The following is a 25730-nucleotide window of genomic DNA, read 5'->3' as shown; positions in this document are numbered from 1 at the left end:
TTTCGGTATTCAAGACAAACAAGAATGGAACCTTACTCACCTCATCTTCCTGTCTTCTGTTTTCTTCGTCATCAAACGGCTAGCATGGGCCAAAAGATGTGTTGTTATATATTTCTCCCTTCTCCTTCTCTTTCTCCTCCTACTGTGTCCTTTAAAGCTTACCTAATTTTCCTGTCTCGTATCATCTTCATCATCAAACAGCTACCATGGGCCAAAAGGTGTGATGCTCTTTATTTCACCCTCCTCCTCCTCCTCCTCCTCCTCCTCCTCCTCCTCCTCACCTCCCCTTCAAAGCCGCAGGATGGACAGAACAGAGGGTCACCTGATAACACTCAGGCGGTTGACAAAAATAAACTGGTCAGGAGCGCGGAGGGGCATTGTGGAGGGGCCACGATACCTCCTGATAAGGGAACTCTTGACCCACACGGACGTCTTGAGAAAGAAAGAAAAAGGAAGAAGAGACAAGGGAGGGGGAAGAGAAGGCGCAGGGGGGGGGAATGTTGATATTTTTTTTGTGGGGGCGTCCTTCCCTAAAACGATGGGGGAGATTTTTCGGTGGGAAAGTTCTTCTACTGGAGATGAGAGGGGAACTTTCACAGGAATCGCCCCGGCAGCTGCTCCCGGACGGCGGCCTGACCGAGACTTGTGTGTGTGTGATGCGGAGACACGTTACGCCTTATTTGTTTTATCGCTCAAATCTGAGAGGAAGGGAGGGACAGAGGGACAGAGACAGGGAGAGAGGCCACAGGGACAGAGCAAAGAGGGGACACAGGGACAGATCTGAGAGGAAGGAGGAACAGAGGGAGAGAGAATAAAGAGGAGAGAGGAGGTATAGAAGGATAAGGGGAAAGAGAATAGAACAAAAGGAGGGGAGAAAGCGAGAGAAGACGCAGGAGCAGAGCAAAGGGAGAGAGGAGGTACTGAAGGCTGAGGGGAGAATAGGAGAATAGGAAATAGAGAATAGGAAAGTGACGGTAGAGAGGAGAGATAGAATGGTAGAGAAGAAGAGGCACAGAGAGATAGAGGAAGAGGAATCACAGAACGATGGGGTAGAGAGGAGAGGGAGAGAAATAGGAGGAGAGGAACAGAAGAATAGAAGAGGATAGCACAGAGGGGAGAGAGAAAGCACAAAGGAATTAAAGGAAGACAAGACAAGATAGAGGGAAGTGTAGTAAAGAGCGAGAAGAGAGGAGGCAGTGGAGAGCTAAGGAGATGGTAGAACAGAGTAATGGGAGAGGGATGGCATAACAGGCTAAGGGGAATAGGGAAGAGCACAGTCATGGGAGAGGATAGGAGCGAGTGAGGAGGCGTGGCGCGGAGAAAAGGCCAAGAGGAGAGGTCAAAATGTGCAAAGGCAGTTGTATTTTTCCTGTCTGGTTTCTCGCCTTCATAACTGAATCTTGAGACACTTCAGCACGACATCGCCTCTCACAAATGCAATGAAAGTGTAAAGCCGCGACACTACCTACACGGGATTCAGCGCCGGGAGAGAGACGCGGAAGTTGCAAAATTACCGCACGCACCCACGCACGCACGCACATTATTTTTCTTTCATTCAATTAACGTTCGCATGTCCTTCCGCTTGTTTGTTTTTCGTTACAATAAACGTGGCTTGTATTACGTAACGACAAATTAAGAGGTGTGTATGGTGAACTAGCGATTGGATTTGCATTTCTATGTATTGTGCGTTTGTGTGTGTGTGTGTGTGTGTGTGTGTGTGTGTGTGTGTGTGTGCAGGTGTCTCCCTGCCTGCCTGTGTGTCTCTGTCTGTCTGTCGTGCAGGCATCACTATCAAGTGTTTCAAAGTTGATGCTGACGTTTTGACGGACGTTTCGAGCTTTGTCCGTCCAAGCAAATGGATGATGGAAGAGGAGGGGGAGAGGTGGTGGTAGTGATGGTGGTGGTGGTGGTGGTGGTGGTTGTGGTGGTGGTGGAAAGGTTTACTGAGGGCTAAAAAAAAGAGGAAGATAAAGGAGGGACGTGGAACATATGAAGTGGAGGGGAAGAGGAGGAGGGTAGATAAGACGGTTACAAAAGAAGTGGAGGAGGAGGAAGAGGGGGAGAAGCAGTTCATTAATAAAGGAAGGAAGAGAACAGACAAGGAATGACAGAAGCGAAAAAGAATCTCAAAAGAAAAGAGGAGAAAATATGAATAAAGTTTTAAAAGGCTGGAATAGGAAAAGGCAGCGATTGAGATAAAGGAAGAATATCTTAATGGATTCCCCAATGAAATGATGAAGAGATCTGAGAATGAACGATAAGTGAAAATCCTGCAATTACAAGAAGAAAACCACAGTGTAGGCATGAGAATGAGGATGAAGAAAATAAAGGTAATGGTATGTTTTGTGTCAGGAAGGCAGATCAGGAGTGAAAAATGGGGAGAAAAAATAGGAAAAAAAAACACGCAACATGCCGCTTCCTAAAAGAATCAGTATTTGTGGAAGAAAAGAGGTGGCTGGTTTTTGGGGTGTTGTGGTGCCCTTCCCTTGAAACCAATAGGAACTGAAATAGGGAGTTATAACAGAGGAGGAAATAATAGGAAAGTGTTCATGAGTATATTCATTTAGGAAGCGAAGTTGCATACACGTGAGTCCAGATCATAAAAAAAATAATGTAATTAGAAAAACATGAAGGACTAAGATAGGAATTTTGTTCTGAAGTGGAATTGTAAAGTATAGCCCTTCATTAAGAGACACCACCCTAGCCTTGATAAAATGGGGAAAACCGGACGCGAAACCGATAAAAAAAAAAAGAAATAGTAATGATGAAAACAATACACGACTGTATGATATTATAGACTCATGTTATGTATATTTTCATCAGGGTGGAGCTTTTTTTTTTTTATCAATGGAAAATCTGGTCGGCGTGTCTCTCGTGTAACGGTATCGTTTATGGAGATGTCCCTTGTTAGCACGGGTGTTACCTATGTAGCCTCACCTGCGACGCTATATTGCCCTCACGCATCGCCGACTCACTATGGCTCCGATTGATTTTGTCTCCACGTGTCTGTGTGTGTGTGTGTGTGTGTGTGTGTGTGTGTGTGTGTGTGTGTGTGTGTGTGTGTGTGTGTGAGGGTGGGTGTATTTCTTTTGCTATTTCTATCTCCATGTATATCTGTCTGTTTGTCTGTCTGTCTGTCTGTCTATCTATCTATCTCTGCATCCGTCTTTGTTTCCGGGTTCGTCTCTCTCTCTCTCTCTCTCTCTCTCTCTCTCTCTCTCTCTCTCTCTCTCTCTCTCTCTCTCTCTCTCTCTCTCTCTCTCTCTCTCTCTCATGACCAGGATGTGCAACACTACAGACTGCACTAAGTGAGGTGGGGAGGGGGCGGGGGGGGCGTGCTTCAGTACCAGGTCAGACGTAAATGTGTTCTGTCCCATCTTGTTCGTACTCTTGCCCAGAATATAGAACCAAGACACCAACCAACTGATCGGCTTACCTTCCCCCTTCCCTGCCTCTCTCATTCTAGTCTTTCCCAGTACCTCACCGGTGTGCAGTGTTTTGCTCCTCCTCGATAATGGTATTTGATTTGCCTCCACAGACATACGTGATACATACAGTAGCACAAGTTGCGTCTGGTCTATACCTTGTGCTGCATTTGTCTCTTGCTTGTATTGCGTATATAGTTTTGCGGTTACTGATATTTTGCTATGGTGGAAATCTTGTGTTATGATTATTTGTTTCCTCTTTTGTAACTAGTCCTTTAACCCTTTCACTGCAATATGCAACAATTCACAGCACTAAAAGCAATGTATGAATTCTTTTTAAGCGTCTACAAGAAAGAAAAGGCATAATAGGAATAGATTTTGCAATTTCTAGCCAGTACAATGTTTGCAGGTGGATGTGGAATAAGAAAAGATATCTCAGAGCGCTTGGTGATTAAAGAAACATGTGTCAATTAGCAGTGAGTGGTTTATAAATGCTAATGGCAGTATAAAACTTCATCTAACTCTGGATTCTTCTCGTTCTATAGTCCGAAAAGTACAACTACAGCCACTACAACACAAACTACTTGACCTTTCGTTGCGTTGTCAGTGGTGGCCTTCAAAATTCAATGTTAAACCTGCACCACAATATCTATGTTTAAAGAGAAATTACAGTAGTCGAAGAATTAATGGCTATCGTTTCATTGTTCTGCATACTAATCTTTTTGTTTATTTATTTATCTATCCATTTTTTTTTTTTGTATTTTATTTATTTATTTTTATTTTATTTTTTTTTTATTTATTATTTTTTAAGGTTCACCGTGTGGTTGTGTGGCTGTGCGTCAAGTTGGAAGAATACCTTTTATTTTATTTATTTATTTATTTTTATTTATTTATTTATTTTTTTTTTTTTTTTCGTAGGACCAGTAAGGCCAGGAATAACAAAAGCATCAAGGATCAAAAAAAAAGTCAGTCAAAAAGGATCATCAAAATTTGGAGGATAAGTGTCTTGGATACTTAAATTACTGCCGCTGTTCTCTGCCTAACATAAACGGTGACCAAGAGACACTGCGAGAGGGACTGGAAATTGCCACTCCCGTATGTCTGTCCCCGCAATTAGACAAGGCGTGGCGTTCTGTCCCGGTTGTCCCTCTTTAAGGTGGACAGTACGGTACATCTTGCCTAAATGATTCACTGATGCCATTAATAAGATAACCATGTCTGCCACCTGATTCTCTTTGTGGCTTGTATCAACCTTAGAAAGACCTGCTCACTTTATTAAATTTCCTTTCTGATCTCGCATTTTTTATTTTAGATTTTAATCCACAAAGTATAACATAATTTGGTGTTTACGTTTTGTTTCCATGTGTGTCTGAAATGCATGTTCCTGAGCGGCAAGGGTGGCCATTTCTGTTTAGCGGAGCAGGGTGGCAGTGCAAAGAATGGCGGTGCTCGCTGGTGCCTTCCTTCCCGCCACTCTCGGACACGCTGGAAAGACTACTATCGCCCTTTCAGGAGTCTAAATTACGCTCAATGTTTCGGACTCTCCCGCACAGCTTCACTCACACATACCGGCTTGCGAATCACTTTTTACATTGCTTATTCGTCCCTTGGATATTCTGCTGTTGTGTAATAAAAGTAAAATACTGTTAGAATGGCGGGTGAGCCACGCACGCACGCGGAGCTAAGCGGGGCCGCGCGAAATGATGGTGGTATGCACAGTTCCGTCCATAATTTTCCTGGTACAACGGCGATGGAGGGCGTGCCGCGCTGCACACCACCTGTACAGCAGCGGTGGCCAGCCCGAGCACGCCAACACACGCGGGGCAGAAATGCATGCCAAGCAGCGTGACTCCAGCGAATATACGAGTACACCAGAATGTGACGCGAGGAATATGACTGTTGTTCTCCGTTAATAATAAAGAAATTTATGGTGAACGTGCAAATAGTGTTGACGAGACGAGCACTACTGACGCGAAGGGAACACTCCAGTGAATTAGTTTTCCGCGAGAGTTGTGTTTCTGCAGAAAAAAAAATGAAGTGTAACCTTGGAAACACTCTTTTTCACAATTTCGTGGTGTGAGAGGCGAAGCAGCTTCACAGTCTCGCCCGGAACGTCTCGAACACCTGGTTATCTGACTGTTTGAGTTAACCCGCCCTTTGTACTGTGTTATTATTTTTATTTGTCCGTTTTGACATAGTGAATCTGAAGTAGTCTGATGCTTAACGCAATACTATTAGCCTATCTATTTTATTGCATTTTATGTTATTGTATTATTAATTTTGTAATATGTCTAATGTAAATATGCGTTAGGCGAAAAGGGACTGGTAATTAACTTTAGATGCGTCACGTACGTGCTACACTCTGGCGGCGAACAACGAAGATAGCTCAGGAGAAGTGAGGAACCGACGGTCAGTCTGTGATGTAGCAACAGAACACTTGTGCCCCTGTGTTATACTTGTGAACAGCTTGACCCTTCGCCTTCACACCTTAGCGCGCCACAGACTGGTGAGTGTTGCATGACGTAAGGTGTTTGTTTGAATGGTGCTGCTTCGATTGTTGTTGATTCTACATTACACACAAATCTACCGTGCTATGATGTGCTGTGTAAATTACATAAGCAGTTAATGATCGTATAATCAATTAAGTCCACAAGGAGGATTGTTATGGTTAAAGTAGCAACTGGTCAAGCAGAGTGGCTTTTATGTACTGTATCGTACTGCTGTGTTATTGTTAAATGTCAAATTTAACTTTGAAACAAAATTATTAAAGTATAGATAGTGAAAGAAATTTTGGATAATATTGGCCACCGCACCTGTGACATTGCTGTTCAAGAATGTTCGTGTCTTTACAGCTGCTGTGTGCATGTGCTCTTTAGGTGTTGTGTTTGATACGTCTTATTATTTCATCATCAGCTGCGTAGTAAGGCGCCAATATACCACCTTATACTTGCAGTAAGATTTATAGAAGATATTTCACAAAATTCATGTTATGCCACAGATGGATAAAGGAAATGTCTATCAACAAAGAGCAAAATTCTGTCAGCATCAGTCGGTGCATCAGTTTACGGCTTAATGAATATAGGATAGGTGACTGAGGCAGCGAGCTCACTTGCCTTTATTTTCATTGCTGAGTTTTATATTGCCTTTTTTTTTTTTTTTTTTAGAATTTGGCTGTTATCAATTCAAAGTGAAATAACATTTACTATTTGTTAGGCTATATTTCATTTTTACTCAGCTTCGCGATACAGATGATGAATGGCCGCGGCGTTGTCATGAGTCCGCCATTTCCTCACTCCGCCAGGTCTGCTCTCACGGCCTGAGTTGCATTCTTTGCATGGTGTTCAGAATTTCATGTTCGAGCATCGAATCCCGCGTGTTCGTAAGGCTCCCTACCTTACCTGTGGTTTCTGACTTCAAGTAAAAAAATGCAGCAGAAAGTGTCAGGAATGAGAACTTAAAAGCTTTCATGCAGAATGCCTGAACACATCCTGCAGTCATTCCAGAACAGATCAATTACTAGACACGTTTCAGCAATGGAATGACTGATTGCCTGAGTGTGTGGAGTCACAAGGGCACACTTTGAAGAACATTAGAATTGGAACCTAAAATGTCAGACACTTTGTCGATTACCCTGAAACCGGATATTTTTTGAACGGACCTCGTATCTGTTAAACTCATCTGTTACTGAGGCACCCACAGTAGCCCCAGGGTGCGCTGACGTGGTCGTAGTTATATTACAACGGCACCTCTCGAATGCCCGTGCCACCTGATATGCTACAATATTAACAAGACGCATATGAAGGAAGGGAGACGTGAGGATCGCAAATCTGCGTCGCTGCAGGAATTGAACAAATAGCTTCGCGTCCTCCACTTTACTATCCTGACTGCGCTGTAATTTTCATCGGCTGGCAAGGAAATGAACACAGTTGTTTAAGTAAATAAAATAAAGAGGAACAGCACCTCTATGAAGCACACACGACGCACGAAGCAGAGATATTATGGACATTGTGAGACGTATCCAATTTAGGTTTATAAGAGAGAGAGAGAGAGAGAGAGAGAGAGAGAGAGAGAGAGAGAGAGAGAGAGAGAGAGAGAGAGAGAGAGATTGACCAGACGACTGTCCCATGAAGAGGCGGGCAGCGGTAACTTGATCTTCCCTCGTCCTCAAAAAATGTTGTGCGGTGGCGTGGGCGCGGCAATGGACACTTGGACAGCCTGCAATATATCACGCCCTCGTAGCTCATCGTGCCTCAAGTTACATGATGCTAGGATGATTCACTTCTTTATTCCTTTTTATTAGTGAATGGATTGGTGTTAAATTGATATCACTGGTGTAATTGCTATATCAACTGGAAAAAAGTTGATTAATCCTTTCTCAGCGATATGCAACGATTCTAAGCACTAAAAGCAATGTATGGAATATTTCTAAGCATCTACAAGAAGGAGAGGATTGAAAAGAATAGATTTTTGCAATTTCTAGGCAGGACAATGTTTGGAGGTGGTGGTAGAACAAGAAAAGATGTCTCGGAAAGGGTAGTAAATCAGGAAAGGTGTTTCAGATAACAGTAAAAGGGTTGATACCGTATGCAATGACCAGGAATAAGCGTCGAGACCATGAAATTTTAGTCTTGTTATCTTCTCACCGAGTCCATTTTACACTTCCAGTCCATCCCAGAGGCGAGTTGTACTACTGAATAACTTCCTTCATAATTTTACTCTGATTTACATGAATTATTCAACTCCTCATCAGCCGGCGTGGTGCAGTGCAGGAGGGAAAGCAGTGAGGCAGAAAAGCACTGGGTTAAGATTACCGAAATGTGATCTTACAGCGAGACACTTACAGCGAGAGCACCAATTTTTGTTGCAAAAGAGGCTTGAAAAAATATCTGTTATGAGTTTTTATTACAAAAGATGGGGGTAGGCGATAACAGAGTGGTCAGTGACACTTGAAGTGGGGGTGGTGTTACAGTGGGATCCCAAGTTATATCCCCGACAGATGGTAACCAGCAACTGACTGCCGGAGCATTGGGGAGCAGTGGGTGATGGGGACCTGAACCTCCACAGATGCCACTTTGAAAACCCTGCCTGTACTTCCATGGGGTCGACACTAACATTGAAGCTTCCAAGTAGTATTATAAAGCCACTGTAGATCGAGATAGAAAAAAAAAACTTACGAATTTCACGTGCTTAGATCCTATTCACCATATATATATATACGAGTATATATATATATATATATATATATATATATATATATATATATATATATATATATATATATATATATATATATATATATATATATATATATATATATATATATATATATATATATATATATATATATATATACTATAAGTACAGCTTTCATTACAGCTTTAGTTCCGTTTTGAATCAAGTAATTTATAAATGGACATTTTTTGTCTATTACAGAATCCACATCATGGCCCTTACCGTATTTGTCACGCAGCACAAACTCTGGCATTCACACACACACACACACACACACACACACACACACACACACACACACACACACACACACACACACACAACTTTTTTTTTTCACACACACACACACACACACACACACATGCAGATAAAACTTTTTTTTCTAAAACACACACACACGCACACACACACACACACACGCACACACACACACACACACACACACACACACACACACACACACACACACACACACGGTCCGCCCTCTCTGGGTCGCTGCCCTCTCTTCACATCAAAGCCCAACACTTGCACTACGTTGGGGCGGGCACTGGCTGGCGCCCTTTGATCCCCCGCCCGGCCTGATAGCAGCGGCCGGCGAGGGGGGAGGGAGCGGGAGGAGGGGGCGGCGCCGGTTATGGAGGGAGACAGGTAAAGGGATGGGAGTTATGGTTGATAATAGATACTGCCTCCCTGTTTCTCCACGCTAAAAGGAGGTAAAGGCTTGCATCTCTCTCTCTCTCTCTCTCTCTCTCTCTCTCTCTCTCTCTCTCTCTCTCTCTCTCTCTCTCTCTCTCTCTCTCTCTCTCTCTCTCTCTCTCTCTCTCTCTCTCTCTCTCTCTCTCTCTCTCTCTCACCAGTTGATTCACTATAGTCAGCTATAGTCACTATAGTTAGCTACATTGGTGTCCTCACTAAATAACTGGATATTCTATTTCCGATTCCAAAAGATACTTGCCGACGTGCTCAACATTAATTCCTCTCTCAGGTAAAACATTTAGCCTGCCTGAGTGGCCCGTCCTCCCCGTGCAGGCAGTGAGCGCTGGCGGGTCTGCGTCAGAGGGGCCGTTGGTCATGTGTGAACTAATCCCAGTCACAATCGCTCGCTTTCTTTCCACCATTAGATTACCTGGCGTGCAGCGATAGGTTCAGGGGCTTCCAGTATTTATTTACCTGAACACCGCCTGCCCGAGGCCCTTGCTTGCCCATCGTGCTTCTTTTGATACGAGTTCACACAAGATACGACAAATGAGAAACGCGGACGTAGTTTTAAACGACGCTGAGTTTAGCAGAACTCCAACAAGATCCGTGAAATGTTTGAAAGCGAGCGCTGGACGGCCCGCCCACCGCCTCACTCCGTGGTGTGTTTCGTAAACAATTTTAAAAAAGGGACACAAAGCAAAAGTTACAAAGCACGCGAAGGGAAAAACAACTTTGTCGTATGTTATTCCGAAAAGAAGTGAAAGACCCACTGAGTGGAAGAACCTGTTGGACTCTCGTGAATGATGTGAGGAGGCGTCTCTGTTTCCTTTCTTATTCTTCAGTAAATATGAGGCGCTTCAAAACACCGTCTCCTTTACAACCCTTTGATCTCTGCTGTCTAACTCCTCTGCCATTCAACGCTTCATCAATACTTTTATATTGAGAAATCTAAACTTGTCGTACCGTGAGCGCAAATGCAGGTCGGATATCGGACAGAATACAGCAAATCAAGCTAAATTTAAATCAACGGAGCTATATTTACTGGCTCCATCTGCGCGTCAGAGACAAACCCGCGCGATTATAAAATGCTTAGAGAGGATTCCAGTTTTGTGTCATCAGGATATTTTAAGCGATGTCTTTTCCCTGAACAAGAGATATCAGATCAAACCCAAAGGATCCCGTCACTTTTATTTTCTTTATTTTCTCTCTTTTTTTTTTTTTTTTTAGTACTGTCTCCCACGCTTGTTGAGTTGCGGTGTTGCGTATTGCGAGCACTGAATGTTACTCATCACCCTTTGTTGTGTCTATATTCGTCTGGTGTTTGCCTTTTTTTTTTTTTTTTTTGCGCTTTGCTGTTCGCTGTTTTCTCCACTCCTTTCGTGATTTTACGTAAGATTTTTTTTTATTTCGTTTATTCGCTCTCTTCATTTTTTTTTTTTTTTTTTTGGGGGTGGGGTATGAAGTATTTATTTAATTTACTATGCTCTCTCTCTCTCTCTCTCTCTCTCTCTCTCTCTCTCTCTCTCTCTCTCTCTCTCTCTCTCTCTCTCTCTCTCTCTCTCTCTCTCTCTCTCTGACACACACACACACACACACACACACCCGTTCGTGCTAACAACCACCACCAGCACCATCACCACCACCCCATCATATCCCTGCAGCAACATTATCTCAGTGCTGCACCTGAACACAGCAGCTGCAGTACACTACGTACATACACACACACTAACAACTTCTCTTCCCGTCTTCTCTCCTTTCCTCTCTCCTTTCCCTCGTCTCTTAATTTCCTTCCCTTAATTTCCTGTTGCTTCACTCACCCTTTCTCCTCCCTTCCTTCCTTTCGTATTACTTTTTCTCTCCTCCCTTTTTTTTCCCCCTCCGTCATGTTCTTGCTGCGGGAGGAAACGGGTCTTGTGTCGCCTGGTCATGCTAGGTCAGCTTTCCCAGGCCACAACTTTCCCTCGAAGAAAAAGAAGTGTACAAATTTGCCGACGAAGATTATTCTTTCATTTAAGAATCTCAAGTCCTAAAGAAGAAGGCAAATTCTCTTAAGTTTCACGAAAGTTAGTGAGAATTAACGGCGGTGGAGGAGGGGGTTAGGGAGGCGGGGAATGGGGGTGTTAGTATGAGGGAAGCGTTAGGGGTGGGTTGGGTGGGGGAATACCCATCCAACCCTGCTTCCGTGGAGAGGTGGGTGTGGGGGGTATGCTTTAGTCTGGGCCGCCCTTGTCAGTAGCGCCGCGCCCGTGACTCATTTGATTTAGGTGTATCGTGTAATTAGCAGTAACAGGTGTGATATATGGGGTATAGGTAAGGTATACGTAGGTGTGATTTAGTACAGGTGTATCATGTAATTAATAGTAATAGGTGCGTCATATAGGTAGCATTTCGTAGGTGTGTGATTTTGTATAGGTGTACCATGTAATTAGCAGTAACCTGGGTGTGTGATGTATTGGTAAGGTATGAGTGTATGTTTAGTATGGGTGTATAGTGTGTGTATATAATTAGGGTGTAATATAATAGGTTTGTCATGTAATTTGGGTGTATCACGTATGGATAAAATACAAGTGTTATGTAGGTGTGTCGTGTAATATAGACGTTTCACTTCATTGTCAGTAGTTTGGGTGATTCACTTACTCACTGTGACTCAAATGACAAGTCTCATTATCGAAAAATTGACTCGGAGTGTGACTAGTGACTCGCACCCTACGCCTCACTCACAACTCACACCCTGCGCCTCACTCACAACTCACACCCTGCGCCTCACTCACAACTCACTCACGACTCACGGACGACTCAGTACTCACGTCCACAGTAACGCCATCCACGTGGTAGAGGTGGTGGTCGCGGCAGTGGTCGTCTCCCTCCCTGGGGGCGCGTCCTGGCTGGTGTCTGAAGAACTCCTGGTCGTCCTTGTACCATTTGAGTGTGTAGAGGCTGGAACCACCCTCGTCCTCGTAGTCACAGCGGAGGTGCACGTCATCCCCCTCGAGGGCCACGGCGGGCACGTCCAACTCCGTGATGCGTACCCCACCGGCGCCACCTGCGGGAGGAACCTGTGAGTGGCCAGCCGTGGAGTGTCTTCCCGCTCCCCCTCCCCGGTTACCTCCCACCTTCCTTTGCTTTGTGCCTTCCCCGCCGCCTCACTGCGCCCATCCCTTCTTCTTCTTCGCTGCCATTCGTTTATCTCACGCACTCTTCCCTGTCTGGTAGCTTTCCTTTTTTTTTTTCTCTCCCGTCTTTTCTTCCTTTCTCTCTCTCTCTCTCTCTCTCTCTCTCTCTCTCTCTCTCTCTCTCTCTCTCTCTCTCTCTCTCTCTCTCTCTCTCTCTCTCTCTCTCTCTCTCTCCTGCCTCACTTGCTTGTGTTCCTTCCTCCCTCTCTCTCCCTTCCTTTCTCATTTTCTCTCCCAAGCTCTCTTCCTCCATTGTTGCCTGCATGAATTTCTCTCCCTACTAACCTGCCTTCCTATATCTTTTCCAATATCTTTTGCTTCCCTCCTTGTCCTTCCTTCCCTCCCCCAATCTCCTTATCTCCCTCTACCTCATTCCTTTTCTCCTCCACCCTCTCTCTCTCTCTCTCTCTCTCTCTCTCTCTCTCTCTCTCTCTCTCTCTCTCTCTCTCTCTCTCTCTCTCTCTCTCTCTCTCTCTCTCTCCTTCCTTCTTTCCTTCCTTACTTGCTTCCAGTTAACTTGCCTCTCTCTTACTGGTGGTCTGCCTTCAACCTTGTTTTATATGTTTGCGTGTGTGTCTGCATTTTGCATGTAGGTTTATGTGTATACCTGAGCGCGAGTTTGTTTCTGGTAAAGTTTCTATGACTGTTTTGTGTGCGTGTCAGCATTTGTCCACCGCCCAGAAATGTGTGGGGGCGTTTTTGGGCTCCGTGAGTGTTGTTTCGTGTGTGTGTGTGTGTGTGTGTGTGTGTGTGTGTGTGTGTGTGTGTGTGTGTGTGTGTGTGTGTGTGTGTGTGTGGGCTTTGTGCATGTGTGAATATAGGGCCTTTCACCATGTGTGTGTTTGTGTGTGTGTGAGTGTGTGTGTGTGTGTCTGTTCATTTATCCGCAGCTTGTTCGTGTTTGTTCGTGTGTGTGCATGTGCGTGCGTCTTGATGTGTGTATGTGAACCAGGAACCTGCATTCACATATGAACCATTGAGAGAGAGAGAGAGAGAGAGAGAGAGAGAGAGAGAGAGAGAGAGAGAGAGAGAGAGAGAGAGAGAGAGAGAGAGAGTTTGTGTTGCAGATAAAGTTAGTGTTTGCCTCTGGGACTTCTAGGATGGGGATGGGGAGAGGAGGAGTAAAGGAGACGAGGAAAGCAGGGCCAGAAGGAGGAGGAGGAGGAGGAGGAGGAGTGAAGAAGGTGGCGGAAGGGAGAGGTGGGAGAGGAAGAAGGAGAAAGAAGAAAAGAGGAAGTGGAAGAAGAGAGCCTCACATTATCATAACTCGATTACTCCACAAACGTGACTGAGGAAGAGGTTGCCAATGTCTCGCGTGAGCCTTCCTGCACTTCCACGTTCCTCCCACAACACCTTGCCTCGTCCCCCTTCCCTTTATTCATTTCCACTTACTCCCTTCCTTTCGTAACCTATTCTTCTTCTTCCATCACTTGTTTCTTTACATTTTCTTTCTTTCCTCTCTTTTTTTTTCTTTCCTCCTCCACCTCCTCCATTTCCTTTCCTTCCTCTTTATCCTTCCTTCTCCTTTCCTCCTCCCCATCTCCCTTTACTCCTTTCCACTTGCTTCCCTTCTATCTTACCCTACCCTCTTCTCCCATCACCTGTTTCTCTTTATTTCCTTTCTTACCTCTCTATTTTTCTCCTTTTCTCCTTCCCATTTCCCTTTATTCCTTTCGTAAGCTGTACTTCCTCTTACATCACCTGTTTCTCTCCATTCCCTTCCCTTCCTCTTTATTCTTTCTTTCCTTTCCTCGTCCCCATTTTCCTGTACTCCTTTTCACTTACTCCATCTGTTATCGTAACCTGTCCCTCCTCTTCCATACATCAACTGTTTCTTCACTTCTTTCCTCTCTCTTCTTTCCTTTTGCATTTATTTTCCTCTTACTCCCCTTCTTTCTAAACCTACCTTCTTCTTTCATCATTTGTTTCTCAATTTTCTTCCTTTCCTCTTTATGCTTTCCTTTCCCTCTCACATCATTTCTCTTAGTTATTCTCCTCTCCCCTTCTCTTTTACCATTTTTCGTTACTCCTTCCTTTCTTTCCCATCACCTTTCTGTCCATTACATTTCTTTCCCCCGGTCCATTCACATCATTCTTCCCACTGTATCATTCTCTCACCAGTTATTTTTTCTCTCCTCTTACCCTTTCTTCTTACTCCTTCCTTTCTCTCTCACCACCTCTTTCCCCCATTGCATATCTTCCCTCCTCCATTTACATCACCCATTCACGTTGTCTCCCTCCCCAAAACCACTCTTCTCTTTCTTCCCGTCCTTTTCCTTACTATTTTCTCTCTCGCCTCTCCTCCTTCAGTGTTTCTTCGTCCTTTCCCTCATGTTTATCCTCCTCCTCCTCCCCCGTGGACCTTCTGTTTTTCTCCTTCCTTTATGCACCTAGTCTTTCTACCTCATGTTCTCCTCCCAGTCACTTACTCATGCCACTCTCCCTCTCTCTGTCTCTCCTCTCTTCCTCTCTGCTCCTCTGATGTCTTCATTTTCTTCCCTTTTTAGATTCTTTCTCTTGTTTACTCCTGTTTTCTGTTTTGTTTATCATGTTTTTTTGTTTCTCTTTCTGTTCTTCATACTGTCTTTTCATTCTTTTATTATCCCTATTTTCATTGTTTCATTCCTTTCTTCTTTCCTCTCATCCAGCCTGCCTTCCTCTTTCAGTCTTACTCTCTTTCTTTCTTCCTCTCTTTCATCTCCCATCAAGCTCTCCCTTCTCCCCTCCTTTCATTTTTCTCAACAAACCATCCTTTCCCACCCCTATGTCCACCCTATCACACCTTCCTCCAATCCTACCTCCCTTATCCTATCTACCTATCCATTTTTCATACACTTCTTCACCCTCGTCTCCCTTCGCGCCCTTCTTTCTCCCTCTTCCCTCCCGTGAACTGACTTAATTATTTACTCCCCCAGCCACACCTCAGCTCAGCCTGCCTCACCATAACACAGGAAGTTGATGGATGGTGTGGCTTCGTATGTGTGTATGCGTGTGTCTGTGTGTGTGCACCCTCTTTATGTTATGCTATTATGCTGAATTTATATACTTATTGCTACTTCACAACGACATCTCAGCTCCATCTGCCTCACTATAACACAGGAGATAGATGGATGCTGTTTTATCCCTGTTATGCATCCTCTTTACGAGGATGTTATATTGTCAGGTTGAATTTAGATGCGTATTTGCTCCTTCCCAGCCATACCTCAGCTCAATCTTCCTTTCCTTGACGAACAGGAGAAGGATGGATCTATGTATCTACCCTGTGTATGTCTGCCACTCTTTACTATTTCCGGAGTATGTTGTGCTGGGTAAACTTTAATCTAGGAACTTCTTTGCTCTGTCTGTTTTTCTCCCGGTCATCTCATTCCGCCTCCTGAACACTAGAATGACGTCAACTGTTGAGGATTCTTTTTCTTCCTTGTTGTTGCTCTCGAATTCATCTTTTCTTTCTCTCGACTCAAAAATTCCTTCTCTCAAAGGAGGAGGGAAAGCAGAGTTGTGACGATAATAGATTAATGACAACACATGACTGATGCGAAGGATTAAAAAAAAAAAAACATCTTTGCTCTTTCTTTCAGTGGATCACTGCATATTTTTTAGTCTTTTAATGTTCTTTCTTTTACCTATATAGCTTTACGTGTCCAAGAGAGAGAGAAAGACAGAGGGAGAGGGAGAGAGGGAAAGAAACAGGGGAGAGAGAGAAAAAGAAAAACAGACACAGACAGAGACAGAGACAGAGAAAGAAGAAGACAAAGAAAAAAAGAAAAAAAGCAGCAGTTTGATGTTAGTGTTGCTGCTGTTTATGTTGTGCTAAAGTGAGCGAATTTTTGAGTTGTGTTTGTTCGTTTGTGTTGTAGTTGTTGCGTGTCTGTGGAGCTTGAAAAATGACAAGAGAAGAAAAGTTAAGAGAAAGCGGACGAGAAGGAAGAGAAGGACAAGGCCATGGAGGAGGAAGAGGAGGAGAAAGAAAAGAAGAACATAGAAGAATAAAATAAACTGAAAGAAGACGTAGAGATAAAAAGCTGGGGAGGAGATGAATAGAAGAAAGGAGTAACGGAAGAAAGGAAGAGCAACGAATAGAGTTTTGAAGGGCGAAGGTGAAAAGGAGGTTTAAGAGAGAGAGAGAGAGAGAGAGAGAGAGAGAGAGAGAGAGAGAGAGAGAGAGAGAGAGAGAGAGAGAGAGAGAGAGAGATTGAGAGAAATTTGTACTCTATCTCTTACTTTGCCATCAAATAGTAAAGTTAATAAAAGGAATTTCTCTCTCTCTCTCTCTCTCTCTCTCTCTCTCTCTCTCTCTCTCTCTCTCTCTCTCTCTCTCTCTCTCCACAATTTCTTCCATCATTTCACTCTTCACATGCTTCAGTTACTCTCTCACACCCGCCCTCCATCTTATTCTTCCCCTCCCTCCCTTCTTCCCTCCCTCTGGCTCCTTCTCCCTTCCTCCTCCTCCTCCCCCTCTTCCTCCTCCCTTTCCTCTCCATTAGGCATTTCTCCCTCTGGTGTGTGGCTGGGTCCAGTGAGACATCAACACTTCTTCCCCTTACTCCTCCTCTTCCTTTTCCTTCTTCTTCTTCTTCTTCTTCTTCTTCTTCTTCTTCTTCTTCTTTTTCTTGTTTCATCTTTGCTTTCTTCTTCTTCTTCGTTGTCGTCGTCGTCTTCTTCTGATGATGATGATGATGGTGATGATGATGATAATGATTCTAGTTCTTTTTATTCTTGTCCTTCTTGTTCTTCTTTTTCCTCTTCTTCTTCTTCTTCTTCTTCTTCTGATTGCACGGTACCTTTATATTTATAGACAGTCTACACCTCTCTCTCTCTCTCTCTCTCTCTCTCTCTCTCTCTCTCTCTCTCTCTCTCTCTCTCTCTCTCTCTCTCTCTCTCTCTCCATACCCTCTCTGTTTCTTCCTTTTCCCTCCTCAATACTTCCTTCTCCTCGTACGTACCTGCAGGCTCCTTCCTCCCTACTTCGCTCTCACTCCCTGCTTCCCTTCCTTCCTCCCTCCCTCCCTCGCACTAACATCCGCATGCTTGCCAGTTTTTACCAATACCTGAGCAAAGAATTCCCAAAGGAGCAGAAGGAGGAAGAGGATGGGGAGGGAGATGAGGAGTAACAAGGCGAAAAGAAAAGGAGAAAAGAGGAGGAAGGAGAGCAGAAGGACTAGGAAGGAAGGAGGAGGGAGAGAGAGAGGTAAAGGAGATAGAAGGGACAGAGGACAAAGAGGATGAGGAGGAGGAGGAGAAAGAGTAACAGAAGGGAAAATAAGAGAGGATAAGATGAACGAATAGAAAAATAGTAAGAAAGATGGAGAGAAAGAGAAGACAAGGGAGGAGGAGAAGGAGAAGAATGAGAAGCTGGACAAGACACGAAGGAAGGTGGACAGGGAAGAGAGGAAGATGTTAAAGATGAAGCTGAAGAAAGAGAGAGAGAGAGAGAGAGAGAGAGAGAGAGAGAGAGAGAGAGAGAGAGAGAGAGAGAGAGAGAAAGAGAGAGAGATATGAGAGCCGCCGAGGACATGAGTAGTGGTGAGAGTGAAACGAGAGTGAGGGAGAGTAGAGAGTGAGCGTGGCGTCAGAAGGGCAAGTAGGGACTATTGGAGGGGAAGAGAAAATGTTATTGGGAGAGGAAGAGGTGGGGGGAGAGAGATAACTGGAGGGGAAAAATGTGGCAGGTTAGTTAGGTTAGGTTGGTGGTGTTTCTCTCTCTCTTAACACTGTCTCTCTACATTGTCCAGGGAACTTGTCTGTTTGCTCTGCTTCTGAGGGTGTGAGTGTGTGGGACAGCGAGAGGCGGGAATCGCTTCTCCAGATTTATCCCACTAATGTCCGGGAAATAGTTGTGGTTCTTTTCGTTTTGTTTTGTTTTGTGTGTGTGTGTGTGTGTGTGTGTGTGTGTGTGTGTGTGTGTGTGTGTGTGTGTGTGTGTGTGTGTATCCTTCGCTTGTTCGTTTGCTGTTTTCTGTTTTCTGTTTTTTTTTTTTTTTTTTTTTTTTTGTTGCATGTTAAGTGTTTTCAATATCGCTTTCTCATTTTTTTCCGTGTAATTCTTTTGGTTTTGGCTTTTGTTGTGCTCCCAGTTTAGTTTTTTGTTCTACTCTCTCTCTCTCTCTCTCTCTCTCTCTCTCTCTCTCTCTCTCTCTCTCTCTCTCTCTCTCTCTCTCTCTCTCTCTCTCTCTCTCTCTCTCCCCCTGCTCAGATCTTCGCTTCTCACATTTCCCCGCGTAAAAAAAAAGAAATTGTGTTTTTTTTTCTTTTTTATTCGTTCGTTGTTTTTAAAAAAAGATTTATCCATTTTCACCTGTCCGTATTTTTCTTGTTTTTTAAAAAGTGTTATTTCCTTTCCTTTCCTAAAGTTCATTTTATCCTTTCATATGAAAAGATAGTAAATATGTTACACGGCTTTTTTCTAATTTCTTTTCACCTTCCTTTTTTTCGTTTTTCCTTTCAATTTCTGCTCGTTTTTTTTTTTTTTTTATCACATTGCTATATCAGTGAACTTCTTTTTCTAGTACATAAAAGAATATACATTCATTTGATATTGCCTCCTTCCGCCCACCATTCTCTCTCTCTCTCTCTCTCTCTCTCTCTCTCTCTCTCTCTCTCTCTCTCTACAGCAGGACTTTCGCAGGTTCATGTGTGGAATTAAGCCGCCAGTGTTCCTGCGTCGCCTTTGTTGACATCAGAAAGGGGAATGTTCGGTGCCTCAATTTATTTCGGCGGCAGAAAAGCGATAAATTCATCACGAGCACAGGGCCAACAGAGCGAGAGAGTGACGCAAAATTTTCACCGCACTGACGCACCTACATACACACACACACACACACACACACACACACACACACACACACACACGTGGAAACTCCCATGAACTGAACTCGTTTCCACATAAGCCTTGCCTCCTATGTATTGTTCAAAGTGGAGGAGGGCGATAAAGAGGTTGGAGAGAAGAAGGGAGAAAGGAAAGGGTGGAAGGTGCAGAGGAAAAAAAGATATGAGAGAAGGATGGGGGAGGGAAGAGGGGGAAGGAGAAGGGGGTGGGTGGGGATGGGGGGATGGAGCTTACATACCATTGTTATGTCTTTTTATTGTCCCCCATTTGTGGTTGAATTGTTTGTCTGTTTCTTTAGATTCATTCTCTGGTTTTAGTTTTCCTCTTTTTTTTTTCCCGCCGGAGATACTGTTTGTGGTGGTGGGATTTGTATCTCTCTCTCTCTCTCTCTCTCTCTCTCTCTCTCTCTCTCTCTCTCTCTCTCTCTCTCTCTCTCTCTCTCTCTCTCTCTCTCTCTCTCTCTCTCTCTCTCTCGTACTGTTTTTATTTCCTTCATCTCATCCTCTCATATTTTTCCTGCTCTCACTCCTCTTTGTCCTCCGTCCCTTCTGTATCCCTTGTCTGTGTGTGTGTGTGTGTGTGTGTGTGGTGTGTGTAATATGTGTGTGCGTGTGTGTTCATTTAGAAATAAAAGGAAGAAGCAGTAAACGAATTTTCCTTCAGACTTGCCTCCTAATTATTTCCCAGTTTGAAATGAGATTTATTTCAGTAACTTAATAGCTTCCAGAGAGAGAGAGAGAGAGAGAGAGAGAGAGAGAGAGAGAGAGAGAGAGAGAGAGAGAGAGAGAGAGAGAGAGAGAGAGAGAGAGAGAGAGAGAGAGAGATTTATCACTATCCTACAAGTTACTAGTGTCCACCAGTATTCCCCTGACCGTCTCCTCTCTCCCGCTTCCTCCGTGGATCTCTTTCAAACTCCTGGTTATTTTTTTTTTTTCCTGCTGGTTTCTCGCGGCCCCCCTGAGGCTTCGGTCCTCTCGTCAGCCTCTCGGAAATTGACTGGCGGAGGAAGCAAGAAAGTGTTGTATCTCCGGCATCTTTTTGAAGTGTATTTTCTGACCTCTTGCTTAAGCTCTCTCTCTCTCTCTCTCTCTCCTCTCTCTCTCTCTCTCTCTCTCTCTCTCTCTCTCTCTCTCTCTCTGATTAGCTTCGTTATTGGTTCGTTTTAAAGTTTGTTTTTTATTGCTTTTTTTGTGTGTGTTTATGAATTGATGTGTTTATGTTTTATTGTGGTGCATATCATTTTATCTTTTTCATTGGGTCTCTAATTTTCCTTTACATTGAATTATGTATGTGTGTGTGTGTGTGTGTGTGTGTGTGTGTGTGTGTGTGTGTGTGTGTCTGTTTCATGTTTATTATTCTTGTATTTTTCGTCATTGATCTGCTTGTGTTTATGCAGTGGTCCATCTCATGCCACTGCTCCTCTTGCTACTCATCTATCAATAGTGATACTGCTGGTGGTGGTGGTGTTCTGTCCTTGTCATGTCATCGTTAGTAGTGTGTGTGTGTGTGTGTGATGTGTGTGTGTGTGTGTGTGTGTGTCTCTTGCTCGAGGGGCGGAAGTCTTAAGAATCTTCCTCACTGTTGTTTTTTCTCTCTCCACGTGGCAAGTTACGGAGGCAGTAATTGGTGTGGTTGATTTGTTTTGGAGTGTGGCGGGGATTTGTGTGAGTGTATAGCGTGCGGCTCCAAGGAGATGCAATTGAGGGTAATCCCTGCATTGTGGGGTCACCTCGTTCCCTGAATGACATAACAATATTGCGTGCAGCCACTGGAAGCCAAGCTAGGCGTCCCTTGTGATGTTCCACCCCTGATTGGCTATTACTGCGCTTAATGTGACCTGCCCACGATCGGCGGCAATGTAAAACTGAAGGACTTCCTGTTTGGCGCGTGGTCACTGTCTTCACGGCTTGTCTGAGCTTCGATTATTTCTCTTGTACGCTTGACAAAACACAGAACCCACAGTGACGTCCAGGTTAGCGCAGGCCAGTGCACGCCGCTTTGTTTGTGTATCCCCAATGCCGTTATTAGTATGCGTATAGTGATGGGCGACCCTGGGCTACCTCTCCATCGTCTGGCCTGTCCAGGACTCGAAGGAATCCCTGGCCAAGAGGACACCCATCATATTACGGGCCCGACAGTAATTAGCAACCCGGGATTAGTTATCTGTATACAGAGTAACCTTGTCTTCATTCTCTCTCTCTCTCTCTCTCTCTCTCTCTCTCTCTCTCTCTCTCTCTCTCTCTCTCTCTCTCTCTCTCTCTCTCTCTTAGCCAGACTCGAGTGCTTTGTTAGACAGACGCCATTTGCAGTAAGAGCGCACCGCATTTCGGCGAGGGAACACAACGCTTGCAGTAATACCTCTAAAAAGGCCACAGGGGTAAACATAATACCAGCAGCGGGGCGCGTCATGGCCCATCAAAGGGCTCATGTCACTTCCCGGGACTCCACTTGACCGCCGCGCCAATCTCAATCTGAATCGCCGCTGCGGGGGCCGAGAGGCGGCCACTCCCCGTGATGCGAAAATAACCTTTATGAGTAGTAAGCTGTTCTTTTTATTAGTAGTGGTAGCAGTTGTGGTAATTATTTGGCAGTAGTAGCGGTAGAAGTAGTAGTAGTAGTTTTGAGACTGGAATTTTCAATGGGCCTTTTTTTCGCTCTTTTTGTTGCCTTTGGCTAGTGCCTCTCTTACGTAAAAAAATAGTAGTAGTAGTAGTAGTAGTAGTAGTAGTGATACCAAGAGGAAGAGGAATAACAGTAGTATCAATAGTAGAATCCAGCTAGTACTAATGGCCAAAGTACTAGTAATTGTATTAGTAATAATGATGGTGGTAGTACTGTAGTCGTAGTGGCAGTAGCAATAGCATCAGTGGGGGACTTGGCTGCGTTAAGGCTTGATAATAATAATAACAATAACAGCATTGTCGTCACCCAAGAGAGGCGCTGTGTTCTGTGTTTCCTAAAGCAAATTCTAATCTTTTTAATTTCCTGAACGATTCCCAGGAGTGATTTTATAATGACTGTCCTCGGATTACATTTTTTCGTTGTACTCTATTTTATTTATTTATTTATTTATTCATTTATACATTTATCTATTCATTTATATTATTATTATTTATTCATTTTTTTTTATTTATTTTTTTTTATCTATTTTTTTATTATATTTATTTATTTTTTCGTTCTGTGGCTGGACTTGCGATGTGGGTCAGTGTATGTGAGGTACGTGAGCTTCTTAAGAGACTGTGAGGCGTATACGAGTATAAGAGTGAAAATAAATGAAAAGTACGAGTGGTCACCAGTCAGTTGATTTAAGCACTTTAAATATCCCCCTACCCTTTGGTAATAATCTATTTAAAATTGTGTAAAGAAAGAGAAGTGAAAAGTGATTAGCTCTGGGTAGATCTTAGTAAGCCATTCAGTACTGAAGACAAATTCCAAGCTTCTTTACATCAACTATTTATCCTTTTTTTTTCAGAGTAGAGTAATCATAGAAATAATTATTGTACTGGATGATTGCCCTGATATTATTCTAAACTCCTAGATTACGAAAAATTATCCGCAAATTTTATAAAATCCCGCAATGTTATCTAGAATATAATTACTCTAAAACCACGGTACTGAATGTGTTGACGTGAAGGAATGTATAGTCGCTAGGAGATACAAGGGCTGCTATCTGCCTCATTTTTCCTTGATTACTAACCACTCGGAGACATCTTTTCTTCTTTTCCAGCCACCTTCAAACGTTATGCTGGCTGAAGATCGCAAACTGTATTCTTTATCATCATTTTTTTTTTCTTGTATTCATGAAAATTCCGTACATTACTTTTAGTGTTTTGAATTGTTTACATATCGCAGTGAAAGGGTTAACTCAAAGACTGGTCAGGTTGAGAAGATTGTTTCCTTTGTTGCCAAGAATCTGACCGTCTTTCGTGTGTCAAGGAGAGGCACAGTATGCTATGAACTGAACCAAATGCTGCACCCTTTCATATTTCATACCATATTCATTCCTTTACCCTTCGCTTTCTATAATTTCAATCTGTCAAGCCTTCATCAAACATTAGGAACACTGTACTCGTACATTGTGTCTGGCGATAAAGGGAGTTTTAAGATATACCGCTGACGTTTAGATGATTAGACAGACAGCACTGCACTAATATCAACAGTCATTGACATCACGGAAAAAGATAAAAGTTATTTCCCATCACCTGGATAATGTTTGAATTGTAAGGTGTTCGCTTGCTAAGTATTTATGCAAACGTTCATGAAGTGGGTGTCATGTGCAAAGTTAGTAATTATAGGGACGCCAGGCGGTTCGATTTGGTCTGAAGTGTGGGAGAAGTTAATTATATTATGCAGGCCGAATTACTAATGGGCCGAGTTGGCGATGAGATGATTTAACCAGTGACCGGCAGAGGGAAGGACAGAGAGAAACAGAGAGAGAGTGGTGGTGTCCGTCTCTTTGTCTGATCATAAGAGGAAAGGAGAGAGTGCCGGTTGTCTGTCTAATCATAAGAGGGAAGGACGGAGTGGCGGAGTCTGTCTACCTGTCCGTCTGTCTGTCTGTTTGTTTTATAAAGATGAAGAGCGATGAAGCAACGCATAAAACAAAACCACTGCCATGAAGAGAGACATTATTCTGTTTGAAAAGATCGCTCATGTAATTAATTTTGACAGAAATAGTTATTCAGTCTCGGTGGAAGCAAGACATCTCACCTTTCCTTACCTTGCCAGGACGTATAGTAGTAGTAGTAGTAGTAGTTAATAAATTGTTCAAGATAGTGTCGTAAAATTACCTCCTCTAAATTTTCCTTTTACACTGTATACAAAACTGCCCTGTACACCGACCTCCCCTCCCTACCTCCTGTACCTCCCCTCTACCTTTTCTCCGTAGCACCTGCCTCCCCGTGCAGAAGGCGAGGCTGGTGGGCGCTCGTTAAGGCTCGTCCCGCCCCGGCCAGGGTCTCAGGAAGGCTTACGGCAAGTTTCGGCTTTTCCCTGGCTCGCCGATTAATTATTATGGCGGAAAAATTGTGTGCGAGGAGACAGAAAGAGAGAGAGAGAGAGAGAGAGAGAGAGAGAGAGAGAGAGAGAGAGAGAGAGAGAGAGAGAGAGAGAGAGAGAGAGAGAGAGAGAAGGAGAAGGAGACGGGTGCATATTTTAACTTCTTCCTTTTTCGTAATTTTCTTCTGTATAATGAAGAAACAGAAGACTGCCCGAGCTAAGGAGACTGCGCTGAGATACAAATAAATGTCTGGTCTGAAAGAAGAGACGATATATTGCTTAGCTCCGCCTGAGGTACTGCTGGGGATCTGATATTTACATCCTCTCCTAGCGCACCAGACGTACGTACAGACGGCCCCCTACTTGATAAAGCAGCTTTACTACTCTTATTTTGAGCTAGAGCGACGTGTCAACTTGAGGTATTTTATTAGGTAAATATCATAAGCTAGAAGTCGTGATGTGTCAATTAAGCCACGCCTCCTTTCTCAATCTCAACCCCACGACATGTCCACCTCGCCATCCCCATTCCTTCCTTGTATATATATTTCTCATACCCCCTCTTCCTATCACCTCATTCTTAGCCCCCCCACCCTCTCTCTCTCTCTCTCTCTCTCTCTCTCTCTCTCTCTCTCAGGACAGTATACAAAGTGTAACAAGTGTAACACACACACACACACACACACACACACACACACACACACACACACACACACACACGCACACGCACACACAGTGCATTTAATTTATCCCATTCCCCTGTGACTGCTGCCGTGAAAGGCAGCTAGTCTTATCATAAGTACAATTCTTAGTAGACCTGGATGTGATTATTCACATTTTTGGAGGTTATTTATCTATTTTCGTGGTTAAATGTGTCTTTGCTTCACGTCTGAGTGCTAGAAATATACGGACGTTTAAGTAAATATTATGTAGAAGCAGGCAGGAAGGCAGGAAAAATATCCGTCTCGGGCATTGCTTTTATGTTCGGCACTTCAATTTTAAACTCACTAGAAGAAAAGACGCCTAGCTAGACTGTACTGCATTATATATTCTGACCTGCCATATACTTACACTAACACACTGAACATTGACGGAGAGAGACTGGAAATGAGGGACGTCCCGGGTCTCGGTAACATGATGACGTCACTGGTGACGTCACACTTCAATTTACGTTCGTTAATCGATTTTGATATCGGCCCCTCGAAAAAACAGAGCTAGACTGATATGCCTTATATATTCTGACTTGATAAATACTTTAATTAATATCTGGAATATAAAAACATTTCCAGCCTGAATAATAATAAAGAAAAATTCAAGAAACGATCTGTAAATTTTACGAACGGGGCCACAAAAACATTAAAATATCGAGATGAAAAACTC

The 25730-nt window shown here is 43.6% G+C and overlaps 2 protein-coding genes across 2 annotated transcripts in view; one reads left to right on the top strand and one right to left on the bottom strand.

Annotated features, from left to right (window-relative positions):
* LOC135106537 (cell adhesion molecule 3-like) overlaps window positions 1-25730 on the bottom strand; it is a 147575-nt gene that overhangs the window by 44568 nt on the left and 77277 nt on the right. The window contains exon 2 of the mRNA XM_064015685.1: window positions 12164-12399. Coding sequence (XP_063871755.1) covers window positions 12164-12399 — 236 coding nt within the window. The remainder of the gene's footprint in view (window positions 1-12163; window positions 12400-25730) is intronic.
* Window positions 5831-25730, top strand: part of LOC135106536 (longitudinals lacking protein, isoforms A/B/D/L-like) — a 183774-nt gene continuing 163874 nt past the window's right edge. The window contains exon 1 of the mRNA XM_064015665.1: window positions 5831-5931. The gene's annotated coding sequence lies outside the window, so the exon portion shown is untranslated. The remainder of the gene's footprint in view (window positions 5932-25730) is intronic.

This window comes from Scylla paramamosain, chromosome 13, assembly GCF_035594125.1.
Source record: "Scylla paramamosain isolate STU-SP2022 chromosome 13, ASM3559412v1, whole genome shotgun sequence".
Lineage (NCBI taxonomy): Eukaryota > Metazoa > Arthropoda > Malacostraca > Decapoda > Portunidae > Scylla > Scylla paramamosain.
The sequence above is the reverse complement of the archived record's forward strand: the minus strand, read 5'-3'. Positions and strand labels throughout refer to the sequence as shown.